Genomic DNA, 15,448 nt, shown 5'->3' on the forward strand with positions numbered 1-15,448 from the left:
CGTTTACCCGACAATGTGCCGGCCGCCTCCAGCGCTCAATCGATGTTCCGAGCTACTAGCAGGTATCGCCGCTGGACTCCATATTCCTTGTGATATCTTTTTCAGAGCCAAAAAAGCTTGAAACCGGCGACGGCATCTTCCCAGCCACGGCTCAATTCACTGCTACATTACGCCAGGGCTTCTTCTGAGCAGCACCCGACAAGGCCGAACCCCCCGGAAGCCCGTCGTCTTTTATTTTCTCACCTGCAGCTGCAGCTTAGAAACTCCCCCCCAAGAGCTCCCCTCCATTTCGCCGAAAAATGGTTAACACAAGCACCGTGGTGACGGCATCAGTCGCAACCGTTGCGACAGGCCTCGTTGGTTCGTCGCTGCTCCAATGACATGCGCGGCATGTTCCCGGTAGACATTTGGGTTCGCTAACCTTTTTTGCTTTTCTTTTTTTCCAATCGCAACAGCCTATGCCATGTACTTTGACTACAAGCGAAGAAAAGACTCCGAATTCCGCCGGAACCTGAGAAGAAACGAGCGCAAGCAGGTCCGGGCCGAGAAGGAAGAAGCAGAAGCCTCCACACAGCGACTACGCGGCCTCATCAAGGCCAAGGTGGACGAAGCCAAGGAGGAGGGTTTCCCTGCGGGCGTGGAGGAGCGAGAAGCTTTCTTCAACGAACAGGTTATGACGGGCGAGATGCTGAGCCAGGATCGTATGAATGAACCCCTCCATGTCGCTATCTACGCACCAACAAAAGGCACAAAGATTGACTCTATCTCTTTTTCCGATATAGCTTCTAAGATGATCGATTCCGCGCTCGCTTTCTACAAGGGTCTCAAGGTCTACCCTGCTCCCGGCGACCTTATCAAGATCTACGACAGCACTGTTCCCAAGGTAGATTATGTCATTGTCATATGCGTTGCATCGACTGGACTTGTAGCTGACGATATCCCCCCTCACAGCCTATACTAGACATCCTGGCCGACATGATTGCATACGACGGCGACATTAGCATTCGCACTCGTCCCTCATCCGCAGGCATCAACCTGGGCGACATTCCCAGCGTTGGCCTCGACTAAATTAACACTCTCCGAGAACCAATAAAACAGCAGAGTGTTTTCCTCTCCACTCCACTCAGCTTCTATCAAAAAATGATGATGAGAAGGAAGAAAAGAAAAGACAATGCATCGACTTTCCTTCTGCAACGAAAACGAAAAGCCTTTGAACTTGGCAAGAACTGATGACAAGGGAGAGAAAACAAAAACAAAATAAAAACTGACAAAAATAAGTCCTTTCTTGACTCGAAGCTCCGGATCCCTCCTCTTTCATTATACATCTCCATCTGTACCTAGAAAAAAACAAAACCATGAGGGGGGAAACGCAAAAATCGCTTTGGTGTACCATAAAAATCCTGTACCTCTTTCTTTACGGGCTCTTTCTTCTCGCCCCGGGATTGCAAAATATCTGGTGGGCATTTGTGTAAACAGTTGTATGCGGTGATATGATACAGCCATGGGAGGTCTTTGGGAAGGGCAGTGCGGGTAGCGTTTCCATAATCCAACATGAAATTCTAATGGCTTGATTTATTTGGTCTACGTGACGTTGTCAGAGCATGTCATTTTAAGCACAGGTCGTTTGGTTGACAATACTGTGATATTATGCTTTTTATCTTATTCATACATACCGTACCATTAAGCAATCTTACTCAGGCGCCTCACGCGCAACAATGGCCTCCATCTTGCGGCCCTTCCTGTCCACTCTCTCGTCCCGAGGATCGAATCCTCCATTCCCCCACAGCGCCCACTCAGGAGTCGGCGGGCCCATGTAGTCCTCAGGCGTCCAATCGCCATCAGCACCCCTCTCCTCAAGAAGCTCAAAGAACTTTTGATAGTCGATGTGTGTGTGCCACTTGCCATCGACGTTGAAACGGTTGCTCGCCAGCAGGACGCAGCAACTGTGCGCATGCTCGGCCGCAATGCCGTACCCGAGACCCTTCTCCGCAAGCCGCTTGTCCAAAGCTTTTACAAACTCGCAGACTTCCCAGTAGAACGGCACGTTGGACATGCTGAGGCCGGCGTTGGAGGATGTTGACGTGCCGCAGTACGTCACACCCTTGACTTCGACGAAACACGGCAGGCCGCGCTCGATAAGCTGGGCGTAGCCTTCAACTTCATCTTCCACATTGAAGCCTTTGACGAGGGTGAGGCGGTAGACTGTGCGGTGGCGGAAACGCTTCTCGCGGAGAATGTCTAGACATCGGAGGAATCTCTCCCAGAAATCGCGGTGGAGGGGCCTGTCAATCTTTTTCAACGAGTCTTTGTTGGAGGCGTCAATGGACACGTACAGCTGCGTCACAGCCTTGAGAGCAGCGAGCTGGTCGGGGTGTTGCGCGTTACAGACTAGGAAAGATGAGATGCGCTCGTTGTGCAACATGGCGAGGAATTCATTGATGTAGGGATAGAAGATGGGTTCTCCAACCAGAGACAGAGCGCAATGTCGGATTCTCAGAGCCTCGGCATATCGCTCTGCTCGGACGCCAGGTACACCGCGCATCATCTTGATCTTTTTGTAGTGGTTCTCCTTGACACCGTCGAAAATCATGTCAGGAGGATCAACCACCCATCGCCAGGTTGTGCCGACGGGGTTCGTTCCGTGACGCCAGCAAAAGACACACTTGTTGGAGCATGAGAGCGAAGGGGTGGTTTCCATGCATTGATGAGAGTTGATGCCGTAAAGAGAGTACTTGTAGCAGCTGCCTCGTCCACGCAGAGCAGACTTGGTCCAGCGACAGATCTTAACACCGGAATGGGAACCCACAATGGAGTAGCCTTGCTTGGTGAGAGCGGTATAAGTCGGTGAGTCCTTGGCCACCATTTCCTTGATGATCGGTGCTTGAGCCTTCTTCTTGTTGGCAGAAGTATATGTGGTAAAATCAACGGCTAGGGGTGCTTTCCGAGTGCCTTCGTTTCCGTCTTTTGTGCGAATCATTTTGCCAAGATCTTCAACGTCGTCCAATGGTCGGGAGTCATCAGATTTTCTACCTTCGCTAGGCTCCTCGTCGTCGAAAACAACTTCGCCATCATCGGCTTCGGCCTCCTCGTCATCACTTTCCACCGCATCACCACTGCCGGGCACTCCTTCGCCGAGGAACCCGGTTTGGGCGGCCTGAGCAATGACATCTTGGACTCCTGAGGTCCATTCCGCAAACCGTTCCGCGTGGTCACTCTTCATATCGCCCATTCCTACGGGGTAGGCTCGCTTTCGACCAGTCAACTTGGACATCCATTTGTCTAGGTCTTTGGCTTGGAAGCAGAATCCCTCGTCCTCATTGGGCCATCCCTCCTTGTCGCCGAAACCGAATACGGAATATCCAATCAGAGAAGACAGGGGAGCGGTATCAATTCTGAAATCATGATGAGTTTCTTGCAGATGCTGCAGGAAGGTATCGTTGATGGTGTCGATGTTGTAGCTCGGAATGAGGAACAGGTAGAAGTATGCGGCGCCTTCAGCGGACTTGGGAGGGCTGACAAAGTAATCCTCAAAGTCAATTTCCGTCAAATCAAGCAACTCTGGCTTTAGGAATTTGCCGTCTGTTTCCTTTGCTTTCTGGTCCACGAATGTCTCGAGCGCATTGATATAATCGCGGGCAATCTTTTCCGTCTTTGTAGTAACAGAAGAGAAGAAGACTAGCACTTTTGCAGGTCTGTCCGTGGATTCGGTCGTCGCCGTCTTTCCCTCTTGCGAAGATTTTCTTGTCAATCCTCCTTTGATACGTCGAGGGCCAGTAGACTTTTTCTCGGTGTCGACAACGGGTTGCGCCTTGACAATCGGCTTTTCGCTTGCCTTGGGCTGCTCCTTGTTGTAAATCTTTGGGAGTGCAGCCAGAGGCTCTCTTTTCTCCGTCGTATGCAGGAATATGCGCAGACCGGCAAGGAGAAAGAGAGAAGCCAGGATTATCGTCGTGCGATGAATGTGCCAGACTTCGACCAGGTCTGTTGCATTTTTTGTCAGCACGCGATTTAACATCTAACCGCCACAAAATCGACGACAAACTCACCAGCGACCATCGCCTCCAGCTGGAGACGAGATCCCGCATCCATCTTGACGGCAGAACTTCTTGCGCGCAATTCGGGCGTTTGCGCACAAGAATTTCATGCAGCACGTGGGCTCTTGTCTGGGGATGCTGGAGACTGGACTTGCTAAGAAATCTGTGCCCCGCGATGCAAATTTTGGCGGGGCATCACGATAAAGTGCAGCTGCTGACTCAATGCCGTGTAAATGGCACTGTCTGATCTACTATTCGCCCATATTTTCAGCTTCTGCTTTCATAGCATTCTGCTTCCTGAAACAGTCGATTTATGTGACATATAGGTTCAAGTTGTAATGCATCTTGCAACTGTTCTATGAATTTATACTGGATGTAATGCATCAAGCAGCTGTTATTCACCATGACAAGCTTCCCCAGCGCGGATGAAGATGCCTTCTCTATCCCAAACTCCGTCCTATGGCCGATTGCTTTCTGGCTACCGTTCTATTATGGGTCTCAACAACATGTGATTAATTATCATCGCCCCAATATAACATATTTTGAACTGTTTCGGAATTACGGCATACAAGTCTGCAATCCATGATGAAGAGTCTCTCAACGTAACTTCACTTGGCTAGTAACCAGCCTTACACATCACCAATGGCCCGTACTAGGTAAGTGGCAAATACCTCATCAGGCAAGCTTACACATGCATCTAAGAATGTGCATCTACGAAAATAATTGGTATGAAGGAGTAAGAATGTCAGAGGCTGATTACCAATGCCTTGTCCCGATTGGGTTACTTGGAACTTGTGACCCTCACCATCTTGAATCTAAGTTTTGCCCGGAGAATATGTAGAAGTCCGAAGCATACTAATACAAGAAGATTTTTGCAAGTATAAATGAAGCTCTATCTTCTAAAAAGTTGTTGTTTCACTCAAGTCATTATTCAGTCTGCATTGATTCCTTCTCTCTCAAAGCATTGTATCCCACGTCTCTAATATCGAATATTACAATGGCTTCTCAGACTCTCAATGCTATACTGGTAGTCGGTCCTACGGGCTCCATCGGCAAGGTTCTATGCCAGTCATTGATCTCACGAAAATCTGAATTCAAACGCATTGCCTTCTTCAACGATACATCTAGGCCAGAAACAGAAGAGAAACGGGCGCTATTCGACACATTCCGCAATGGCGGGATGGAGCAAGTCTCTGGGCAATACAAAGACACAGAAACATTCGTTGGCTTTGACTGTGTCTTGATGCCATTGGGAAACCACGCCATCAGATTCCAGCCCACTATCATCGATTCGGCCATCACGGCTGGTGTACGCCACTTTTACACAAGTGAATGGGGAGCGGACCTCAGTGTGGGATCAAACTGGACGCAGCGTTACTATAGAGACAAGGTCCTCACAAGAGAGCACTTGGAGAAGCGTGGCCGCGATACGGACACTCCAGATCTCGGCTGGACCTATATACAACTGGGACGCCTCACAGAATGGAGCATTATCAAGCATTTTGGAATTGACAATACAAACTACGTTGCCAATATTTACGGAACTCCTGAAGGACGACAGTCGTTGCTTCCGACTAAAGATGCCGTTGCTTACACGATGGAGACTCTCAAGCACCCGTTCTCAACTACCAATAACGGCCACAGACGTACATATCGCTTCCATGGCTCCTCTCCCACTTGGAATGAAATCTTCAATGACTTAGAGGCAATCACCGGTCATAAATACACAGTCACTTACCATGATGTAGAAACAGCCGTGGAAAAGGAAGCCCGAGCAAAACGACTCAACGATGTTGAACTAGAATTGGAGGCTAGCCATCAGTTGATCCAAGGAAGAGGCGGAACTCTTTTGCCGGAGCCATTTGATAATGCTCTCTTCCCTGATATTCATCCAGAGCCAGTCCATTCGGTCTTTGAAAGAGTCTTTAAAGACCCGGAAACGAGGAAATTCATTGGTGCCCCTTGAGTTCTTCAAATGAGACATGTCGTAGTTGCTATGGCATGGGTAATATGAGTAATACTCTTGAATAAGAGCAATTTATTATCCTACAATACACAAAAAGGCTTGTGTTACAGTGTATTTATATTTAAGAATATAAGAGATGATACGCCGAGATGTAACTCGGTAGCGCCGGTTAGATTCCTTTCTTGTCTCCTTGTCACGAGCGTGCAAAGTCTCCCTTAGATAGTTGTTGATAGATGATCAAATGTATGAGAATTAATAAACTAATAGAGGTATTAAAATACTTATGAGATCCAACAGATACGGTAGAATTCAAAAACGGTGTTAAGATATAATAATTAGCCATAGGAGACAGCCATAGATCATGGCCGTAGCAGAGAGTTCAACTTACTAGTACTATGAGTTTTGCTCCCGAGCAAGTACCCCAAGTACATAGGTAACTAGAGCAGGAACCATCAAAGCTAGAACTGTAGGCACCAGTGTCACTGCCTTTACCATTTGCGTGACCACTTATCGCCACTTTTCAGTTTTTGTTTCAATTTCCTCTCGAGGCCCTTTTCCAGCTAGGTACCTAGCCAAATGAAAGCCCGCGTGTACGTGTAGCCAAGACTCCCCAACTTTTCAATGCGCGGTTCTCGTTAAAGTTATACTGATGGAAAGTTTTGACACAAAGGTGACAACATTAGTTAATTCATTTAGCATTCAAGCTGTGCAGAGATTTTATATAAAGCTGAAGCCGTCCGAAATGCCGAATTTATAAGTAATCCTTCGTCAGGGTTTGCTGCATGTAAGCCCAACCCATGTCATCGCGGTGGTGGGTCGTGTCGACTTCAAGCACAATAAAGGGGTAATGCATTAGGCACAAAGGCTCCCAACTTTCTCTGTGCACAGTATTTAATATTCAATTTTTGATGAATTGTTATGTAGAGTTTGACTCAGACTTTCTAAAGCACTTTGAAGTATAACCAATCGAAATGGCTAATGAATCCAATTCACAAGCTAGACGGAGTACGCCGAACGAAGAGGAAGTGCAAGCTCAACATGACACCATAATCCGCCGACTAAGAAGTGGGTGAGTATAACATGCTGGTCATACAATTAATTCATTTTACTAAACATGCTCAGTCAACTACGTGGTCGAGTCAAGGCCGTTCTTATCACAGGTTATGCTGGGGCTGGTAAAAGCAATTTGCTTAAGCTCATCTCAAGAAGTGCGATTCAGATCGGTTATCGTACAGAAAATGGTAAATTTTGATGAATCAATAGTGATATAACCAAGCTGATGCATTTGGACTAGGAACGGTGGATGCCTTATGCCACTTTGTCACTCTCGAGAACGAACTTTTCGTCTTCATTGATACACCTAGTTTTGGTGCTGCTAGTTACAATGCATCTCAAGTTAAGAGCGTTATTCAAGGCGCCCTTGGTTTTGCTACACGCTACTTTGGTAGAGTCCACGGCATCTTATCTGTTCATAGCATCGAGACTGCTCGAAACTACAGTGGAGTAACCGAATGTCACGAGGTTTTACGAAACTTGCAACGGGAAGGGAAGCTACCGACTCTCATCTTTATTACGACTAAATGGGATTGTGTGCCAGATGAGAAGAGGCAGTTGTATGAAGACAGAGTCGCAGATCTTGAGAAGACAACTTGGGAAGAGTTTACTGACCACGGCTATATCGAGTTTGGATGCAATTATGATGACAGCAGCCCCGAAACCCGACAAACCGCACGAGCGGCACTAGTGGAACAACTGGTAAGGCAATGTGACAGAGTGGTCGATGTGTCAAAGGAGATGTCAATCTGGGAGTGGACCTGGGGAGAGACTGACACGGGGATTGCCATGGTGACGGCCAGGGCCACTGGTGGTGCTTTTGCTGTCGCTGGTAGCACTCTCGTTAACAGCAGTATTCTCACTGCTGCTGGTATGGGCTATGGACTTTTTCTGTCAGCTCCATTTATGTTTCCGCTTGTGATTGCTAGGATGGCAATCGGCATGCTGTGGCCGGAGTCAAGAAATGGAGAGTTAAGAATTGGGATCGACACTACCGAGATTTAGTCTAGATTATCCAGAGTTTGGAAGAAGGTACGGAAATAGGTAGATAATAATTCAGGTGAAAGTAATGCATTGTTCTAATTAGAAAGTGATACTGTTCTCGCTTGAGCATCGTAAGAGTCTTGCAAGATTTATGCCGGTATCTATTGAGTGTCTCTAGATACGGATGGTGGCTTCGTTAAAGAAATGAAGTCGCCCTTGTCCGAGTCTATAATAATTGTGTACATATGAAAGATAAAGAGCGATGTAAGAGCATGAAGAGTATACAGGGTGAGAGCCGTAAATTGGCTGTCCACTGCTACTGTCCCCTGCTTTCCCTCCTGTTTTCTCTACTATTATCCCTGCTATTTCGCCTACCGTTTCCGCTCCTGTTCTCCCTGCTGTTCCCTCTCCTGTTCTCCCTACTGTTTCCCCTCCTCTTTCCCCTCCTATCCTTCCATGCCCTGTTGGCCAGCTCGCCTTGCTCTTCAGGCTGTAGCTTGTGCAACATGAACCCCAAGATCAGGTAATCAAAGACAACTAAAAACTCTTCAATGACAGCCATGGCAGCACGTACACTGACTTTACCGCCAACGACGGAGAAAGTGTCGTTATTAACGAACACTGCAAGTGCAGAGTAGATGAGGCGGATGAGAATGAAAGGCCAGGCGATGGCAACGGCAATCGGGCTGTGGCGTTCTTGACGAGGCACTCCACTTCTGTAGCTGGATGAAAGAAGGAAGAAATAGGTGATTCCTGCGAAGCCGACGATGTAAAGAATGATACCCGCTTTGCTTGTGCCAGAAACCGTCACGGTGCCGTTGCTGTCAGTCGACCCTCCAGTACCACCGGCAATACTAAGAATTAAGCCAAGGGTAATGAGGAGTTGAACAAAGCGAAACTGCTTTACACTGAAAAGCTGAACTCCTTTAGCGTGGACGAAGTCGATACTAGATTGTTGTTAGAAGTAGATTCTAGGGATTGGCGTGTTGGGGGTGTGCGCATACAATCGTGAGAGTATTCCTAAGGTAGCAAGCAAGAGAGGGGAAATTCCTATAGAGTCGATGATGATAGATGCCGTAAGAAGGCCTTCTGAGTGATCAGTGTGCGTGAGGAGCTGGCAGATTGCGCCAGCGATCCGTACAGTACAAAGGACGATTGTATAGATCCATCCTGAGGCTCTGTGGAAGCCGTGGCGCGCGGTAACAATGATGGCGGCGATGAGAGCTGGTATGTAGATAACAAGTTCCACAATGGAGACGCAGTCTTGTGGACCAAGCCCCATGACGAAGATTGCTGTTGGTGTCGTTGATTTTCGGGTTGTTTCTGCCTGGTCACGGTGCTCTGGATACAAGGTAAGGTGGGAATGAGCTGGATGATGATGATAATAATATTGATTCAACAACAACAAAAAACCAGCAGATACGACATCTATTTAAGTTTCTCAACACTGCATTGCTGTATCAACTTCTGCTGAACTGAAGCCATACAGGCCTCGCACGCCACCTGTATCCATAACCCATTCTAGGATGCAATTCGACGCTAAACGATGCTGCTGGTTCCTCGTTTTTTTCCCTTTTCAAAGGGAAAAAACTCAATCGCCAGATCCAGAGGCCTCTTAGATTTTAATTGCTATCAATTTTACCAGTCATCTTGTCCAGGGGGAGCGCCAATGATCTAACAGGGAGACTGGCTGTGCCACCACCCCACGGCTGCGCTATTCCATTTGCAGTATATGTTTCGTCGTGACGATGCTTCAAATTCTAGCTGAGGACCCTGCGCAAAAGGATTCTGCATTGCGTAAGAACGGGTAAGGTACCAGTGCGCCAGCTCGCTTTAGCAGTCTGCCTTGTCAGTCTAGATATAGACATGTACATAAGAATCATCTCTTCATCCCAAATACACCGTGAATCAAATGATGAAGAATAGTTCATCTAATATACAGCATCTAGTAGCTTACAGATATATTTAATTACACTATATTATAATTTGTAAGGATGAGATCGATACTCTGGTGTTAGGAATGCCCGTGACCGAACCCCATCTTGTATTAATTTGGACATGGCCAGCGCCTGATTAATGCCCATTGAATGGCCAATCTTATCCAGACAATTCGCAATCCATTTGCGAAGATCATCGCATGCAAACCCTGAGTTTGCAGCAACCAAGAGAGGCCACATGATGGTGAGGCCGCCTGCTCCCGAAGCTTGAAAGGGTGATAGAGTGCTCACCACGTCCATCTCGTGACAAGTAGATGTGTGTGTGGCTTTCAGAGCAGAATCTTTCAGGCGTGCGTCGTCTTCTATCCCTATATCCAAATTGTAAGGCACGCTGGCACATATGTCTTCCACCAACTGAAGTGCTGTCTGGCTGGCTTGGCTTGCCAAGCTGCTGCGTTGTGAAAGGCCGATATCATCATTTTCGGAACCTTCTAGATTCTTGAGAGTATCGATAATGAGCTCTTGAATGATGATACGAATTGAACGGTAATTATTCCACATGCTGCTTGCTGGAATGCTTTGATATATGTGATAGCTATCACCCCAGACAGCTTTCGTGATAGGCTTTCCCTCAAACACTGGAATATTGACTATAGTGTATCTCCACGAAGGGGGCACGCCGATCATTAGTGATACCAGCTCTGCATCGAGTTTAAGAGCGGTGCGGATGATTTCTGTAGCGCCAACGATGTGCCTCCTAGTTACATTGGCGCAAAAGTCTGTCAATCGAGTAACTATAGTGGCGAGTTGATCCAGGATTTGATCATTGGGATTCTGATCTCGTTGGACTTTTTCGGTTAATTTATTGAAAATTGGTGAACTGTATCGCTCCTGGTAAATGCGACTGAGGCTCTATGAATACTTCAGTGAGCATAACGCTAAGCTATCAGAGGTTCATATAAGGCCTTACCACTTGACCACGTAGTTGTGTAAATAGATCTAGCCCTTCCTGCCGGGAAAGCTGTTCTGAGCCACGAATCTCTATCAACCTTGTTGCGCCTTCCATGTGGTGCACCCAACGGTCAATAAATGAGCCGTCAGTACATGTCATGACCTTATTTTCTCAGCATTAGTTGACACTGGGTTGGTATTCCGGGATTAGCTCACTTCAAATATGCCAAGCATAACCACCGCTGCTAGGATACCATCCGTCTTGCACAGGACAGGATCTTTCAGTGCTAAGTTGGTCTTAGACAAGGCCGTAGTATACTCTTTTTGGGCTTTCAGCATGGTATTAGGAGAGAGTCGGATATTTGATAGAGCTGCTAACGCAACGGCATTGACAGCCGCGTTGATTGCCGAGTTTTGTGAGTCCTCCATAAGAGGTAATAGATATGACATATAACTGCAACGGGGGCCTCCTGTCATGTAATTAACATAGAGATAGCTCCTTGCAATTTCTTCCACAGGATACACAAGAGCAACCGTTGGAATGATCACAGCCGCTTTGTCGCCGCGCAACGGCCCATGATCAGTTGGATCCTCGGGCACTCTAGTTGAAACTGATGTCTGGGATTTCACAATGCGTGTCGACACAGAGCGCTTCTTGCGTGCTGGAACTTTATAATTGCGAATAACATCGTTGCTCTGATCCTGGAAGTTCAAGTCCAGTAAATTCCGGTATCCAGAACAGTTGACTTCGGCTCGCATGCATTGAGTGCATGAAGGCTCTCTATGATCGCACTAAGAATCTTGATGTTAGCTGGTAAAATTTCATAACCTTGACCCAACTTTTTTCTTCATTATTGACAAGAAAACAAACGATCTGTTACCAAATGTCCCTGTTGACTTAAACGCACATGCTGTTTCCGCTTACCCTTAATCGGCGTTGCCGGCAGCGCTCACACGCAGCGCTCGGCTTGCCGCGATAAACCATGACCTGTGTTCTCAACTGCCGTTGCTAGATATTACCAAAAGAAGAAGTCGATGCGTTGACTAACAATGGAAATGTTTGAGAAGTTAGTGGTTGAATGAAGAGAGAATGGCATTGATGGCGGCAGCATCCCCATTATTTAGGCAAATCCATTTTGGGTAACCAGCTCGACGCTACACATTAGAATGTGGCTCCAACGAGAATCGTACCGTTTTATCCGTGCTCGATACGTGTAATTGGTGGACTTCACCTTGTAGCCGCGTCACCGCCACCTCCTAAGCCTTATAGGCCATCATTCCCTACCATCATCAGAAATTCTTTTCACCAGGAGGATTGAAGTGTGATAAGGCTGACACCGTCGAAACGCGTCGTCTTATGACGTGGTCTTCTGTTTACACTCTGCTGATACCTGTATGCTGACCAAATAGCGACGGCAAGATTAATCGTTTCGTTTCATTTCATTTCGATTATTTCTTTTACAATTCAAGCTTATGATAAACATTGAAGTAAAAGTATATGCTACGGACTGATTCATACTTGGCCTTTGCTCATACAGCAAATTATTTAACATTACATATAGAACATTGCTAGACACCAAAGAAAAGCTTGTTCATAGTAAAGAAAAATATTAATCTACCTCATCGTGTAAACGAGCAAGTATACTTCTAAATTGTATTAGGTCGATCAAAATGTGACACCCAGCCCCACGAGTTATAGGGCTTGGACAAACTCTTCGATCGCAGACGCAACCTCATCGGGCTTTTCAATAGGCAGCAAATGGCCGGATTCTTCAACAATGACAAGCTTCGCCTGGCCATTTCGCCTGCTATTTAGGTCCTCCTGAACTTCGGTAATCATCTTTTCGGGCGATTCAATGACATCGCTCTTCCCAGCCACTACCAATACTGGAACCTCAATAAGATGAAACAGGGGCCGAATATCTTCTGCGGAACCATAATGAGGCCACGCAGATTTTGCAAACTTATTACCACGGACCATATCGCCGGCCAAATCCCTCACCACGGCATCTGTCAGGGCTGGGCTTCCTGGCGCAGTAAGGACAGTTCGAATAACCGCTTCCGCATTTGAGGTACTGTCATAGGCACTAATCTGTTGTTCTTTCATGTCTGAAGGTAGAAAAGGGGACCCTGGAGGGGCGGGTGCGACCATGATTAGGGCTTTCAAAACGGTTGGTGGAAGACGACGCCGCCCAGCAATCGCAGCTGCAACCTTGCCGCCCATGGAGTGACCAACTAAGATGACTTTTGTCAATCCAAGGCTCTGAATGACGGCTTCAACATCTGAGGCCAAGTGACTAATGCTATAAGCCCCAGCTTCGGCAGGTCCCGAAGAAGCACCCCAGCCACGAAAGCTCAGCGCAACAGTTGGGAATAAAGGAGACAAAACGCGGACAACTGATGACCAAGTGTCAGCCGACCCGCCCCAGAAATGGAGAAAGATCAAAGTTGGAAACTTCGTAACGTCAACTCCGGCAGGATTTGTCTGGTTGAGGTGAAGGTTAACATCTTCACTGATTTTCACAAATTTAGAGACTGATGTAGACATTATGGGTAGTTTCTTTAAAGTCTATGACAAAAGGGCGCTGTATAGGATTAGATAGAAAATTCTTGGCTATTTTGCCTTTTTTTATGTAGGCATAGTAGCTGTTCACTTTGAACTACTAGAGAGCAGACAGTGTTGGTAACATCCGAGTCAGCTCGGATAATCTTGAGATACGAGCTCCAGCTACATTGGATTCCAAATTGTACTCGGCGTATATAATATTTGAGCTTACAATATATGTGATTAACAGTCCTTAATTATGAAGCTGCACTAGATAAGGTATACAAAATTGAAAAACCTTTTGCAACTCCAGAGGGAATTTTGTCTTTTGACATGCATCAGTAGGAGATGACTTAGTGTATTCTTATTGCATTTGGAAACAGAAGCAATGACTTTGGTTGGTCTACGGCGTAGATGGATTATTTGTACTTGACATAATAAAATTCGAGCAATGTACGGTTCCTAAGTCTGTTGTGTTTATTCCGAGGGCAATCGGAAAGAAGACAACTAGTTTCGGGACGTGGAGTCAGCGGCGACATGAGTGGCGAAGAGCCAGCTTCAACAAGAAAACGCCACCACCACCAAGGAAAAAAGGAAATGAATCAAAAATATGAATAAAGGGTTGCAGAATATGAGATAGAGCTATAAGTCGCACTGATTATTTAAACATCAAGCTTTGAGTATGCTGTCTGTCCCTTCTACTATATTTGCATCACTAGATCTAGGTAGTAGTGAAGCTGAGCTTGTAATACAGACCGAGGAGGTTCAATTCCGAACTGTTTCGGCTCTGGACTTTGCTTTGATCCTTCTTGGAAAGCTTTCAAGTGAGACTGACTTTTTACCCCTTGATTGGTTGCCTAGCACCCTAGTGATTATGTGGAGTTCAAGGATTCGGAACCGGATGTGGAAGAATGCGTCTTATTTACTTGCCTAGGTAGGTAGGTAGAAGATGCCCAATTCTTCGAGTGTCTACTACTATCAATATTTCCTACTTAGTACAATATTCTTCTAACATCAAATATTATCACTAGTTCTAAATTTGAGACACGGGATGCTGGATAGCAAAATTGAGTTGGTGAATAGCCATAGTCTAACATTTAGCTTACAGCAGAAATTCTTCAGAACCAAGTCCATATACTTCAATCAACAACTGCAGGCCTGGTGCCAGCACCAATGCTGCGCTACAACTCTATTTACTTAGAGTTGCTTGAGCAGCGTCGAACAAGAGGCGCCCTTCTGTCGTATAGCCCTCGACAAACCTTTTGCCATATTCCATCTGGAAATTGTCTACACAATGTCAGTACAGAAACAGACCAACGATATCGCACACTATACACACCATATGTCGTTTGTGGTTTCGAACGGCAAAAGCCGCAGATAATTTCGCGAAGACCGCCACCTAAGTCGAGTCGAGGAAATTTCTTGTTGAGCGCATTGTATACCTCCTCAGAGATCGTACCATTCTCATCCAAGGCTGGGCCCCGGAAATCTGCGGCGATTCCGAGAGCACAGACCTTAATGACCTGTTCCTTGTGCAGCGCTATCGAGGGAGTAGTATGCAACGCAATGGCATCCCACACCAGCCGAAGTCTGAAGTCGTCCCAGTTTTCTGCTTTTCCGTTTTGCTGCTCTTCCTTGATCCAATTACAAGCAGCCTCTGCACCATCAACTTCAAACCTCTTGTCCTGGGAAACAAGCTCGCCTGTTATGTCCCAGCCAAGGTCATGGAGGATCGCGCTCACAGCATGTACTTCGAGATCGAATTCCGAGATAGCACCGGCCGCATGGAGCTTCTTGTAAACAACAACACCCAATATCCATGAGCGCATTACATGGTTAAATCCCATATCATTAAGATGAGCGCGAGCATATTTTTGAGCAGCTTGCACGATCGGAGTGTCAATCACTGTGACTCCTGCGATAGTTGTTTCAGGGACTTGGGCCATGATCTAGAGCAAATTTTGGTTGAAAGTAGTAG

General features: G+C 46.6%; 7 protein-coding genes across 7 annotated transcripts; 3 read left to right on the forward strand and 4 right to left on the reverse strand.

Moving 5' to 3' along the window:
* The first annotated feature begins 76 nt into the window (after positions 1-76).
* On the forward strand, positions 77-1,571 carry V8C40DRAFT_238282 (TOM complex receptor protein TOM20). Its single transcript, XM_083214412.1, has 4 exons — positions 77-360; positions 456-701; positions 783-883; positions 952-1,571. Exons 1-4 carry the CDS (start codon positions 300-302, stop codon positions 1,066-1,068), a joined length of 525 nt encoding a protein of 174 aa, XP_083075283.1. The 5' UTR covers positions 77-299; the 3' UTR covers positions 1,069-1,571.
* A 52-nt stretch (positions 1,572-1,623) lies between these two features.
* On the reverse strand, positions 1,624-4,187 carry V8C40DRAFT_238285 (protein TYW1; the record flags this gene model as incomplete). The annotated part of the gene is made up of 2 exons (XM_083214413.1): positions 4,047-4,187; positions 1,624-3,981 (listed from the first exon to the last, which is right to left on the reverse strand). Coding segments are annotated over exons 1-2 (2,330 nt in total), but the record flags the coding sequence as incomplete, so codon positions are not given.
* An 844-nt stretch (positions 4,188-5,031) lies between these two features.
* On the forward strand, positions 5,032-6,000 carry V8C40DRAFT_263567 (uncharacterized protein; the record flags this gene model as incomplete). The annotated part of the gene is made up of 1 exon (XM_083219478.1): positions 5,032-6,000. The coding sequence occupies one exon, from the start codon at positions 5,032-5,034 to the stop codon at positions 5,998-6,000; it is 969 nt and encodes a 322-aa protein (XP_083075285.1).
* A 915-nt stretch (positions 6,001-6,915) lies between these two features.
* V8C40DRAFT_168040 (uncharacterized protein) lies at positions 6,916-8,086 on the forward strand. The gene is made up of 3 exons (XM_083211564.1): positions 6,916-7,069; positions 7,123-7,241; positions 7,295-8,086. Exons 1-3 carry the CDS (start codon positions 6,972-6,974, stop codon positions 8,056-8,058), a joined length of 981 nt encoding a protein of 326 aa, XP_083075286.1. The 5' UTR covers positions 6,916-6,971; the 3' UTR covers positions 8,059-8,086.
* A 169-nt stretch (positions 8,087-8,255) lies between these two features.
* V8C40DRAFT_285828 (uncharacterized protein) lies at positions 8,256-9,319 on the reverse strand (the record flags this gene model as incomplete). The annotated part of the gene is made up of 2 exons (XM_083222458.1): positions 8,256-8,984; positions 9,042-9,319. 2 exons carry the CDS (start codon positions 9,317-9,319, stop codon positions 8,354-8,356), a joined length of 909 nt encoding a protein of 302 aa, XP_083075287.1. The 3' UTR covers positions 8,256-8,353.
* A 666-nt stretch (positions 9,320-9,985) lies between these two features.
* V8C40DRAFT_238290 (Zn(II)2Cys6 transcription factor domain-containing protein) lies at positions 9,986-12,024 on the reverse strand. Its single transcript, XM_083214414.1, has 4 exons — positions 11,851-12,024; positions 11,142-11,717; positions 10,945-11,088; positions 9,986-10,886 (listed from the first exon to the last, which is right to left on the reverse strand). Exons 1-4 carry the CDS (start codon positions 11,908-11,910, stop codon positions 10,017-10,019), a joined length of 1,650 nt encoding a protein of 549 aa, XP_083075288.1. The 5' UTR covers positions 11,911-12,024; the 3' UTR covers positions 9,986-10,016.
* A 2,635-nt stretch (positions 12,025-14,659) lies between these two features.
* V8C40DRAFT_263571 (uncharacterized protein) lies at positions 14,660-15,416 on the reverse strand (the record flags this gene model as incomplete). The annotated part of the gene is made up of 2 exons (XM_083219479.1): positions 14,660-14,757; positions 14,810-15,416. 2 exons carry the CDS (start codon positions 15,414-15,416, stop codon positions 14,660-14,662), a joined length of 705 nt encoding a protein of 234 aa, XP_083075289.1.
* Positions 15,417-15,448: the final 32 nt, after the last annotated feature.

This window comes from Trichoderma camerunense (assembly GCF_050948025.1).
Source record: "Trichoderma camerunense strain CBS 138272 chromosome Unknown V8C40scaffold_5, whole genome shotgun sequence".
In the NCBI taxonomy this organism is placed as follows: domain Eukaryota; kingdom Fungi; phylum Ascomycota; class Sordariomycetes; order Hypocreales; family Hypocreaceae; genus Trichoderma; species Trichoderma camerunense.